The 11873-nt window shown below is 35.8% G+C and overlaps 3 protein-coding genes across 3 annotated transcripts in view; 1 reads left to right on the forward strand and 2 right to left on the reverse strand.

Annotated features, from left to right (window-relative positions):
* Positions 1-50, reverse strand: part of HELRODRAFT_165606 (hypothetical protein) — a gene marked incomplete at both ends in the record, with an annotated part of 1794 nt that extends 1744 nt beyond the window's left edge. Inside the window, one exon of the mRNA XM_009032141.1 lies at positions 42-50. Within this exon, the coding sequence (XP_009030389.1) occupies positions 42-50 (9 nt within the window). The remainder of the gene's footprint in view (positions 1-41) is intronic.
* A 1308-nt stretch (positions 51-1358) lies between these two features.
* On the forward strand, positions 1359-8511 carry HELRODRAFT_189721 (hypothetical protein; the record flags this gene model as incomplete). Its single annotated transcript, XM_009032142.1, has 15 exons — positions 1359-1472; positions 1715-1777; positions 1901-2140; positions 2728-2823; positions 3237-3353; positions 3447-3791; positions 4062-4124; positions 4520-4657; positions 4779-4952; positions 5105-5335; positions 5497-5697; positions 6078-6292; positions 6432-6601; positions 6826-7040; positions 7720-8511. The coding sequence occupies 15 exons, from the start codon at positions 1359-1361 to the stop codon at positions 7837-7839; spliced, it is 2502 nt and encodes an 833-aa protein (XP_009030390.1). The 3' UTR covers positions 7840-8511.
* Positions 8493-10832, reverse strand: HELRODRAFT_185184 (hypothetical protein). Its single transcript, XM_009032143.1, is given in 6 exon segments — positions 8493-9021; positions 9035-9118; positions 9120-9349; positions 9608-9918; positions 10017-10291; positions 10531-10832. The coding sequence occupies 4 exon segments, from the start codon at positions 10676-10678 to the stop codon at positions 9175-9177; spliced, it is 909 nt and encodes a 302-aa protein (XP_009030391.1). The 5' UTR covers positions 10679-10832; the 3' UTR covers positions 8493-9021; positions 9035-9118; positions 9120-9174.
* Positions 10833-11873: the final 1041 nt, after the last annotated feature.

Here is an 11873-nt window from a genome sequence, read left to right on the forward strand (position 1 = left end):
CCCATTTGATCTATTTCCACTGTAACATCGGGACTTGTTACCTTACTCATTACACCATCTTGCAGCCCAACGATGAAAATAATTATTCAGCAATAACAATAATAATAATAATGTCATTTTTAAAGCTTCATGGAAAACGAATGTGGTACATTATTTAATGTTAACAATTTAAAAATTGCAGATCGTGTTTAAAAAAGAACATTTGTTCTGTATGTCATCATTTCTGAATAAGTTTATCATATAAAAGCCTAAGATTGTATGTCCATGCGTACGTGTGTGTGTGTGTGTGTGTTCATAAGTATGCGTGCGTTTATGTGCTTATGTATATTTAAAATTTTTATCATGTGTGTGTGTATATATGTGTATTTAGTATTTAATCATTAACGCATTCAATTGCTTCGTATGAGTGCATTGTACTGTATGTATTTGGATCGTTTTGTATGTAAGTATTACAAAATTGTATGTATGTATATTGTATATTTGTATATTGTATGTGTGTATATTCTATGTGTGTATATTATACTGTATTGTATGTAATACATTTGTACGAGCGTAAAGTCTTCAAGTCCTCCTCTTCTAGCTATCAATGGAATTTCATAACCAGTAGAAAAGGATTAATAGGCGAGCCACTAACATAGATTAGTACTCTATATAATGACTCGATATGTAAGTATGTATAAATGTCTATATTTAAATATCGAGAGAAAGAGAGAGAGAGAGAAAGAGAGATAAAGAAAGAGAGAGAGATAAAGATTTTTATTATGTTTTTGAACATATTGTTTAGCGGTATAGACTTACATATATATTTCTATCATTCAAGTTGTTTAATCATCTGGACAAATCCATTAGAAAATTGAGCAGTTGTTTAATTTTAATTAATTTGTTTGCATTTGATTACTATGATACTGTTTGCATTGTAGACATATGAACACGCACGAACACACACACACATATATATATATATATATATATTATAAAATAATTATATATAATTAATTACTAACTATTCATAGTTAATTATGTACTACTTATACCATTAACACTAAGCGGTATAAATACTCTTTGCGCTGATGTTTGTAAGCATTCCACTGAGTATATTAATATATCTTTGTAAAGTAGTCAAGTGGCCATTGGTTTTGTCAAGTGCAAAAATAGTACTAATAGTACTACTGTAATTATTCAGTTGTTTTTTACTTAAAATTTGTATATCTAATTTATCTAATATAAATGTTACTATGCTAGGATTTTATACTAATTAACTAGTTGATAATAATAGTTAATGAACTATTATTACTTTGCTGTTTTACTAGATTAAAATGTTTACTACATAAATTACTGACCCAAGTTAGGCGAATAAAATGGCTAGTGCGGATATAAGGCGAGCGAAAGCATCATCGGATGCTTTTCCAACGCTCAACAAGGCGGGTGATCGTGGGAGTAGATTCATACAATTTGCCGAAGATGCTAAAGAGGTGTTTAACTGTGTTTGTGTTTGTTTGTATGTTCGTTCGTTCGTTCGTTCGTTTGTTCGTTTGTTTAATTGTGTTATATTATTTTTTTGTTTTTACTAAGATTTGTTTATTTTTCATGCATTTTAATGTTTGTACCATGTTTTTAAAAAACTCTCCTCTATACATCTATGATTTGAATATTTAGGTCTAATGTTTTGATTAATTTAATAAAAACATTTCGAGGCAATAATTCATTTTTGAAGGATTTGAACCACGATTTGGATTGCTTGAGCGCTGAATTCCGACACAAACTTGGCTTGCTCCCGGTAACATTATTATTGTTAATTAAGAATAATTACTATTACATATATAAGCAATTATTTTTCTTCATTCCTGGTCAACAATTCCTTAAACTTTTATCATAAACATCACCACGACGACGATGACAGGAGGAAGAACAGGAACTGTCTGACATCTTCAAAGCCAAACTCGGCCTCAGTCCTTTGGATAAACATCGCCTCCATGAGTTGATAGAGGACAAAGACAGAACTGCCAAACAATATTCGATCGAGAAATACGCGCTAAATCATTTTCAGACTCAGCAGACGGCCAAGAAACCGGAAGTGAAGTTTATCAATGGTCAACTATCCAATCCGTTGCTGCCCAAGGAAAGTCCGGCAGAAACTCAGGTCACGCGTGTATGTGTATGCATTTGTGCGTGTTTGTGTGTGTGTGCATCCATTTGTGTGTGTATGTGTGTGCGTGACATTTTTATATATTTTCATGATTAAAGACAATACAATGCCCAAAATTGTTTGATAACTCAATACAACAATATATCCGCAGTCTACAAATCTAAAACAAGCTGTTCGAGTTGTTGATGACAATGAAGCCATTTATGTTAAAATGATAAAGACCTAATGAGAAAAAAAATAACTCAGTAATCCGTAGAATAAATCCCTCTAACACGATTTATTTAATAATAAAAAACGAATTAACAATTCAGTAAAACGTATAGTAAAATTTATCATAATCTATAATTTTAAAGCATCAATATTAAGTTAGGCATGTCATTCAATCAATGCCTACACTAGTTTTAAACTCTTAGAACGCGTTTGGTAACATGAAAACGAAGGCTCAGAAAGTAACATTCCACATGAATATGTGAATACATACAGCATGCATACAAATATGACATTTTCTTATTTACCAAATATATAACTGGAAATAAAAAAACAAGAAAAAAAAAGAAGAACTATTCAAAACCACACAACAGGCGTCCATTTATTTGTTCGCTGCCATAAAACTCTTCATGGATGGAGATTTTCCAATTGGCGGAGACAACTCCATCAGGACCGGTACAGCTTATAACGTACGTCATAGGATGGTGATGACGACGACAAGGACGGGAGTGATGATAATGATGGTGACGATGATGTTGATGATGATGATAGGATAATGATGATGATGATAATAGTATGATGATGATAGGATGCTAATGATGTGATTTATTACTATTATTATGAAAATGATGGTTAGGATATGGATGGCATTTATGCTGCTGTTGGTTGGCTGGTTGGTAATGATGATGATAAAAATTACGATGATAAAGATGGCTGGGATGAAATATTGATAATGGTAGTGCTAAAAGTAAATAATGTTCATTAAAATGATATCACGAAGGACATGTATGAAAGAGTGTTGGACGGTGACCTTAGATTTGTATAACCGTCTTCGTAGAAACTACTCTTAAATGAAAATTTTGAAAACTTGATAATTTTCAAGACGAAACCATACATGCCTGTCATGATGAAAGTCTTCCAGGTCCTCGACAGTTTCTACACTGACGAAAGCCCCTCTCCGACTAATATGACGTCAACTCCTTTCAACCAATCAGAAAAGGTTCTGTTTTATTTAAACATATCAAATAAACAACGCTTTTTTTTCTAAACATCAACATAAAATTAATAATAATCTTTGTATGTTTCTATTCAGCCATTGGAAGAAAAACCAAAGAAGCCTAAGAATAAGATGACGATCCGAAAACTAATCCGCACAATAGGCAAGGCCTACAGTAAACGCACGTCATTCAGTTCCGCTTCAAGGACTAACGACTTCAACGAACACGTTAGCTCGAGAAAAAGTAGTAGCTCGAGTAGTAACCACAACAGCAGCGGCAGCAATTATCATAACAAGGGTTATTCAACAGATGCGGGTGTTACGTATGAGAATGTGATGAAATCGCTGGTCACTGAGTTAGATGTCGTGCAGTTTGTCGTCTCTCATGGAATCATCCGGAGAGAGTTGAGGTGGAAAATTTGTTTTTTGGTTTTTTTGCTGGTCTGTTAAAAAGAGCAATTCGGTTTAATATTTTTATAACTCAATCATTTATTCATTTATCCGTTTTTGTAAATGTATTATCTATTCGTGTATCAACTGTTAATCATACACTTTTCTATCATTTCATTCATTGATCTATCTATCTATCTTTCATCCCTCCATTCATCCATCCATTCATCCATCCATTCATCCATCCATCCATCCACATCTATCAGGGATGAGATATTCTGCCAGTTATGTTGTCAGGTGAGTGATAATCCGTCGATGAAGGCGATGGCTCGAGCCTGGATACTCCATTCCCTTTGCATCTCCTGTTTCCTGCCTTCCTCACAAGTAAGTGCGGCGGCTGCTGCTGCTGAGGGTGATGGTGCAGTGATGATGAGAATGATGTGGTGATGATGGTGCAGTGATGATGAGGATGATGTGGTGATGATGGGATAATGAAGATGTTGATGATGAGGATGATGGTAGGTATTTGGCGATGTGATAAAGACGAAGAAAAGAATGCACATGGTAATGAAATCTTTTTAGTGATTGTTATAATGACGACCTGAAAATTTTAACGGTGATGACCGGCAAAAAACGATAACAGCGATGATGAAAAAAAATCCGATGATGAGGACAGCGATGATTGAAGTGATGACAATTGATCCGAAAAGAAATGATAATGATTAGAGCGATTGAGAAGCGAAACGAAAATATTTTATATCTTTTTATAACTCAAACAGCTGATCGGATATTACATCTCCTTTCTTCACCGAATGTCGGATACATCTCCGATAGTCATTGATCGAATCTTCCAAAACATCCTTCGAACCAACGAAAACGGTTTTCGGTATCACCCGTCCAACTCCCTAGAACTCAAAGTCGGTTTTGCGGTTTTGCATTATAAAACTATTTTTTGTGTTTTCATGTTGATTTCAATTTGGCATACCGCCATTTAAAATTTGCTGATTAAAAACTTAGGCCATGAAATGTTTTTTTCAGTCGGAACTGATGCAGACTCCGATAATTTTCCAAGTTTCGTTGATAGATGGCAGGATGATCAAGGTGGCAGTCGACTCGTCGTGCACATCTCTCGAAGTCTGCACTGAAATCGCACGACAGATCAACCTGGAAGATAGTTTCGGCTTCTCCCTCTTCATATCTATCTATGAGAGGGTACGTTTTTTTGAGACCGACTCATTCTTTTTTATTTTTCTTATTTCAACAAAATTTATTTTTAATAAATTATTCTTTGTAGTTAGTCCGGCGAGTTCAACATTTAAAATATTATTAAAAATAAATTAAAAACAGAAAAATATTCTCCCTAGGTGTCCTCTCTGGGCTGCGGTTCAGACCACATCATGGACGCCCTGACGGAATGCGAGCACATGGCCCGAGACAGAGGTATCGTGGACGAATCTGAAGCTCCGTGGATGTTGTTCTTTCGCAAGGAACTCTTCACGCCCTGGTTCGATCCTAAGTTAGACCTCGTGTCATCCAAGTTGATCTATAAGCAGATTCACGATGGCTTTCTGAATGGAGAATACAACGTACCGCATGTTGGTAGTCAGGATGATAAAGACGACGACGACGACGACGATGATGACGACGATGACGACGATGTGATGACGATGACGATGAGACTAAAAATAAAAATCACAAAGACGATGTTAAATTTGATCAAATTAAATTTGACATTTCATTATGTATTCATATTCAGGGCATTTTAGAAACATTCATCGCGCAAATACTATTCGTCGAATACGGTAGGCTACGGGTCGAGTTGATCCGACAGAACATACCGAACCACGTACCGACAGTCATGGTATCCGACAGCAAATCACTGCAGAGCATGGTCGAGGCCGTCTATAAAGTTACTCGCCGTTTAGCCCTGGACACCGATGATAATGAGAAGAATGAAGTGAGTGATAATAAAATTGATGATGATGATTCTGGATTCAGTGTTAATGGTGATGAAAGATAGTGATCAAGATGATGATTGTGAGGATGTAGACAATGATGAAAATATCATTCATAATTTAAAACGTGGAAACATTTGTTGTCGATGTTTATCATAATTATATTTTTGTATTATGTATCGATTGGGTTTGTTTGTTATCGCTACGTCATAATTCAACGCGCGTTCATCCTCATTCACTTTGCCAGATTTCATCAATTGATCTCGTGATCATTTTCATTGCCGCCGTCATCATCATTTTCTTCCTAATCATTATTATCATTTACGTCATCTGGAACTACCTCCATCGCTTTCCTCATTATAATTACATCTCCTCCACTTAGGTCATGAATAGCATCATCACATCAGCCTCACAATTTCTCAGCATGAACTTTTCAGCTCTCTTCGAAGCGGTCAACTACGGGGGTTTTCCGCAGTTACAGCCGCAAGAAGTGGTTATCGCGTTGAATGGCTGTGGAGTGACCATTCATAGCAGTGGCACTATGCTACCTCTTGCTTATTTCAAATTTTCTGACCTCATGACTTCATTCACTAACAAGTGAGGGTTATTTGTGTTGTTGTTGTTGTTGCGTTTGTTGTGAGGTAGCTAGCTGGCTGTAGTTCTTTCCGTTGTTGTTTAGGCTGGTGTGGTTTTAGGTTTTGACGTCCTTGTTAAATGTAGCTTAATCGTATCTCAGTGCCCAGGACATCACATGTTCCACCTTGACCATGGTAGCCATTGACGGTGTGGAGTACAGCCTGGTCAGTCCCAACTCCGAAGTTGCCTCCAAGATTATCATCGCCTTCCTCAGTGGTCTCAGGAGGAGGTCTCGTTGGGCTATTGCTGTCAAACCGTTTGTCTTTAAAGGTGGGAACAGTTTTTTTAAATTTCTGTTTAGTTATTTTGCTTGCGTATGTTTGTTTGATATTTCAACACTACATGCATCCGTTGAAACTTCATTTTTATTTGCAAATTTTTTATTAATTTATAATTCTATTTTTTTTTATTTATAATTTTTTATGTTAACTAACTCGCAATGAATATGTAGCCTTCGATTTACGAACAATTTAGAGATTAACAAACAATTTCAGATTTCCGCAAGAACAGAGAGGCGAACGAGTTTCAACTGATCCAGGGCGACACGGTTGAACTTCTGGACGAGATCGTCGAAGGAACGTTGAACCGGCACGAATCGAGGTCGGATATTTTGTACGGTATCTGCGAGAGAACCGGCTTGAAAGGGTATTTCCCGATAGATGTTGTGTATGTTTTACCGACCGCTCAAAGACCGGCGCAGGAGTTTTTGGTTGGTTGTTTGTTTTGCTCTCTTATTAGATTTCATTGCATTTTATTTGCTCTTAAAAATTTGCCTTTACTGTTGAAAAAAACAATTATTTTCACCTTGTGACTGTAAATTTTTTATGTGGTTATGTTTTCTATGTATTTTGTTTTTTGAGCTTTTAACATTGTTCTTTTTTGTGTTTAAATGTACGTTTATATGTATTTTATCTGCTTATTCATAAACGAATGCATATATGTACCATTTCACGTTAGCACGCTTGTTTTTGTATGTTTGTTCATGTTTTGCTTTTGTTGTTTGTTTGTTTGGTTGGTGCAGTTCTGACAAGTTTGTTTCTTGAAATAAAAATTTTCTTAGAAAATAATTCCACTCGTGAAATGTCTGCTCGCTACTGCAACAACAACTACCACAGTTTTGTTTGTTACTGATCAGTATATACAACTACAACAAACTACCACACCAATACACAAATATATACACATGTAAAAATACATATACCACCATACCATACGTGTACACACGTGTTACTGTACTATATCGACTATTGTAGACTACTTACAGAGTACAATTAAATGATAATAATAAAATTGGGCTTATAATAATAAATATGAATAATAAATAAACATAGTTATATGGGAAGTAAAAATAATAATAATAAATAATAATAATAATGACACCCCAATAGGATTTGCTCCGAGAGATGGGCAAGGAGGTGGCTCAGAGCACCCTGACCCACTTCACAAAGAGTAGAGTCATCATGGAGGACGCCGACACCATTAAAAGGCACCCTGATTCCAGTGCCTGATGTGGTGGTTGTGTGGTGGTAGGGTGGTGTGGAAATTCTGATGATGGTGATATGATGGTGATGTGCGATGATTTTAGGGCATGGTGATGACGTAACCATGACGTAATGGAGTTTGTGGGATGAGATGATGATGAAAATGATGGGATGACGATGATGATGATTATAAACTCATCATAAGCAGCAACTGGATGAGGAAACATAGTAACCCAAATTTGTATAAAGCCGTTTCAGAACAGATTTCTGGTTAATTCAGATGACGTGATGATGAAGCCAGAATGACGTCAAGATGACGTGATGATGACGACGTGAGGACTATGTGATGACGTAATGTGATGATAATATGAGTGACTCGGTGTGACGTTAGTGATGGCCAAATGATTGCCTGGTTATGACAATGGAGCGACGACGACGATGATGTCATGAGTAGAAAAGATGCGAAATGGCATGACTTTCAATTATGATAACAATGATCATATCACTACCATGATACAATTATGATAACAAAGGTAGTATCATTTTTATTTTAAGTTTTTAAAGCTTTGTTTTTAGGATGTTAATTTGTTTTTGCCTGTTATGCCGAACTTTTTCAAACTATCAATAACTCTAAATTAATAGCATTTGTTATTTATTTACGAGCCACAACTAATTTAGGGAACAATTATTTGACAAAAATTTTCTTTATTATGATCAAAAATTATAATACTAATACGAAACGAAACAGAAAAACATCTAGAATAAGAATCAATCTAAACTGATTTTTGATTGTGCGTGCGTATATGTGTTTGTATGCGTTGTGTGTAAGTGTGTGACAAATGAAGATAAGAATATTTATGTGTTTTATGGATGTATGCGTGTGTAAATAAATATATATGTTTGGATTGTGGGTTATTTGTAATCGGTAATAAATTAGTTTTGTTATCTCTCTCTTTCTCTTTCTCACTCGATGCTAAAGTATAAATTTACAACATTGCACGTTTAATTGTTCAAAAATTGAAAGTAAGTCAATAAATAACTAGTCTGTTCATCTCATAGTATCTCATTCATTTACCCATATAGATATATGCACGAACTAGCAAGCGCAAACATTCATTCCTTCAAAGTTGCCACACTTCCACACACGAGAAGATACACGCACACACATGTACGTGCACTGAAAAAAAATTGTATATACGTCCAAAGACACATGCACGTCCACACATCCAAACAGACACAAACTCATATAATATCACACAAACGTGCGTGCACACAAACGCACGTACACATACCGCACGTACACACACTACACACATACACGCACAGACTACACATAAAAAACGGCAGAACTTGAGGACCTCGTCAGCGACATTTATGCACCTCAACTAACTTCCGGCAAACTTTACACTTGACCTCGCAGCACCAGTAGTACTTGCAGTTGCATTTGAACGTCTGCACGACGATCTCGCTGACGTAGCCACGCCCACAACACATTGATCGACAGCCCGACGAACCCGTGCTATCTTTGTCGCACTCCCTGCATGTGTGGGATTTATTGAGGAGTTGCAATGTTGTTGAGGAGGTTTATGAATGTTGCGCTCAATGTCTTCCACAGCCGTTATGTTTTTTTTTCTCAGCGTATAATAAATTTTTAAGATTTATTTGTCACTAAAAACGTTACTTTTCAAAAATTGAACAAGTTTTTATGTTTTAATTTTTTTTGTTCAAATTACTACACAAAACACAAAAAGATTGAAAATTGAAGTTTGAAAACTGAAAAGAATTGAGGCCCTACCTTCCTTGAGTTCCGACCGAGCCCAGAGAAGGATCCGGTAAGCAATAATCAGGAGAAATCGATGAAAACACGAGTCGGTCGGTACTCGCTACACGTTTGCTCAGTGATCGACTCGATTTCTTACTGCCTGTGGTCTGAAGTGCCGAAATGCCGGCTGCATTGTCGCCCATCTCCACAGCCGCCGAATATCGGTTCTGCAACATGACTGCTACCACTTTCAATGCCGGAAGTGACTTGAAACAAGTTTTTACCGAGCACGATCCTGAAACTCCGTGGCATTTGCAGATCGGAGCTATGCTATCCGCCAACATCTGCATTTTTTTCATTATTTTACCATTACTTTACGGTAAAAATTTGTACTATGATGCATATCTTGTGTAGCAAAACTAAAAGATAAAAATCCTGCAACCTTCCTTCCAACGTGTGCATTGTGCACATTCATCAGGACATCCTTCGATCTCTTCTTTCTCCTCGACTCTGTCTGATCGGTAAACTGGCGACTGAAAGCCACTCCGAATTTCACATCGTCCCCGCACCCTCCCCATCTGAAGTTTCCAGGGGCTGGTTCTGTCGGGATCTGTGCGCACCCACACTTCGATGTCAGACCTGAACTGCAGGCCTTCGCAATCGTCTGAGCCAAACTCCCTGCTGCTAAACTGTACACGAATGCTTGTTCTCTACTGCCTGCGTTTTTGAATAACAAATGTGAGAAATTTTTAGTATTTTAATTTTCGCTTTTTCGATCTACTTATTGGCAAAGGCAACAAACAATTAGTTGAAGAAGATAATATAAAAATATTATTTCCAGCTGTTTCAATTGTTGTTCACATTAATTATTGATATTTTGCGATAAACTAGACATTTGAGTAAAATTTAAAAGTTTATAACTAATTCACCTAAACGTTTCACATTTTAAAGTTAACCTCCTGTAAGATCGGGCAAAAACTTGGGGGCATTCAGTATAGTAGAACAATTCCATCTTTTTTCAAAAAAAATTTCTTGGCAGACATCAATTGTTTGTTTGGCTGCTTGAACGACAGAGGTCATGAGGTCAAGGTTTTTCTGGCACATGTCCTTCTGATCACTGGTCAGTCCAACGGTCCTTCTGCGATTACAGGATGATGTGTGCTTCCAATATTTCGATGAGGTCAAAAGTTGTTGTTGGTGAGGATGTGGTTGTTGGTAGTGTTGGGAGTTGAAGTTTTGTTGGGGATTGTTTGATGAGGAGATTAGGAATGATGAGGATGATGATGGCTGTGAGAAAGATGAAGGATCCGTCATGTCTGCAGTTTTCCCAATGGCTCTGTTTGTTTTTGTTTTGTGATTATAGTTGTTGTTGTGGTAAAAGTTGTTGTTGTTGTTGTTTATAAAAAAATTTGAATCAATATATTTTTATACTTTTTTGGATATTGTGTTGTAAAAAAATGTTAAGGGTTGAAAATAGAAAAAAAAATTTCAATAATGAAATGAAACCAATAAAATAAGAATACCTGTGCATTCAAACCGCTTACATGGATTGATTTTTTGTATGAATATGTTAAATCAAAAACATGAAATTTTTGTTTAGGAATTGAACTAAAGCATTTGAAATTTATGTTGACGGGAAGCAACGTGACTAAACAGTAACCCCCATGCTATATTCATCTGCTGTTAGACAATTTCTTTAATGAAATTAAACAAACGTTTTCGTCTTTTGAAATATTTTTGGTAGAAAGAATACAAACAGAATTGAATATTGATAAAAACAGTTTCATTAAATTTTCATGATGAACTTGGATAATTCTATTTTCAATAAATTGAACGATTTCCAGAAAATTCTAATAAGGAAAATTGAAAGACAAACTTTAAATTAGAATTCACACAATATATATATATATATATATATATATATATATATATATAATTCATAAAACACAAAAAAGTTTGCGAATAATATACTTGTGTATCGTCAGAATCTAAAACTACAATTGTAATAAACGTGCAAACGTAAAAAAGAAGAAAGAAAAATTAAACTAGCACCGAATGTCGGAATGCAAACTGCTTCCAAATATTCCCCAGAATCCACCGACGGTGCTACGATAATTACAAACATACGAGTAACAACTCATCTCCACAATTTCTTTCTTTTACTCTTCCTTTCTCATTCTCAATCCCTCGGCCTTGTTCTCAATCTCTCTTCTCATTTTCTCACTCTGTCTTTTTTCCAATTTTTCTTTCTATCTGTTTGTCTCTCTCTCTTTCTATCTCTCTCTCTCTCTTTATTTCT

Source organism: Helobdella robusta (genome assembly GCF_000326865.2).
Source record: "Helobdella robusta unplaced genomic scaffold HELROscaffold_8, whole genome shotgun sequence".
Taxonomy (NCBI): Eukaryota; Metazoa; Annelida; class Clitellata; order Rhynchobdellida; family Glossiphoniidae; genus Helobdella; species Helobdella robusta.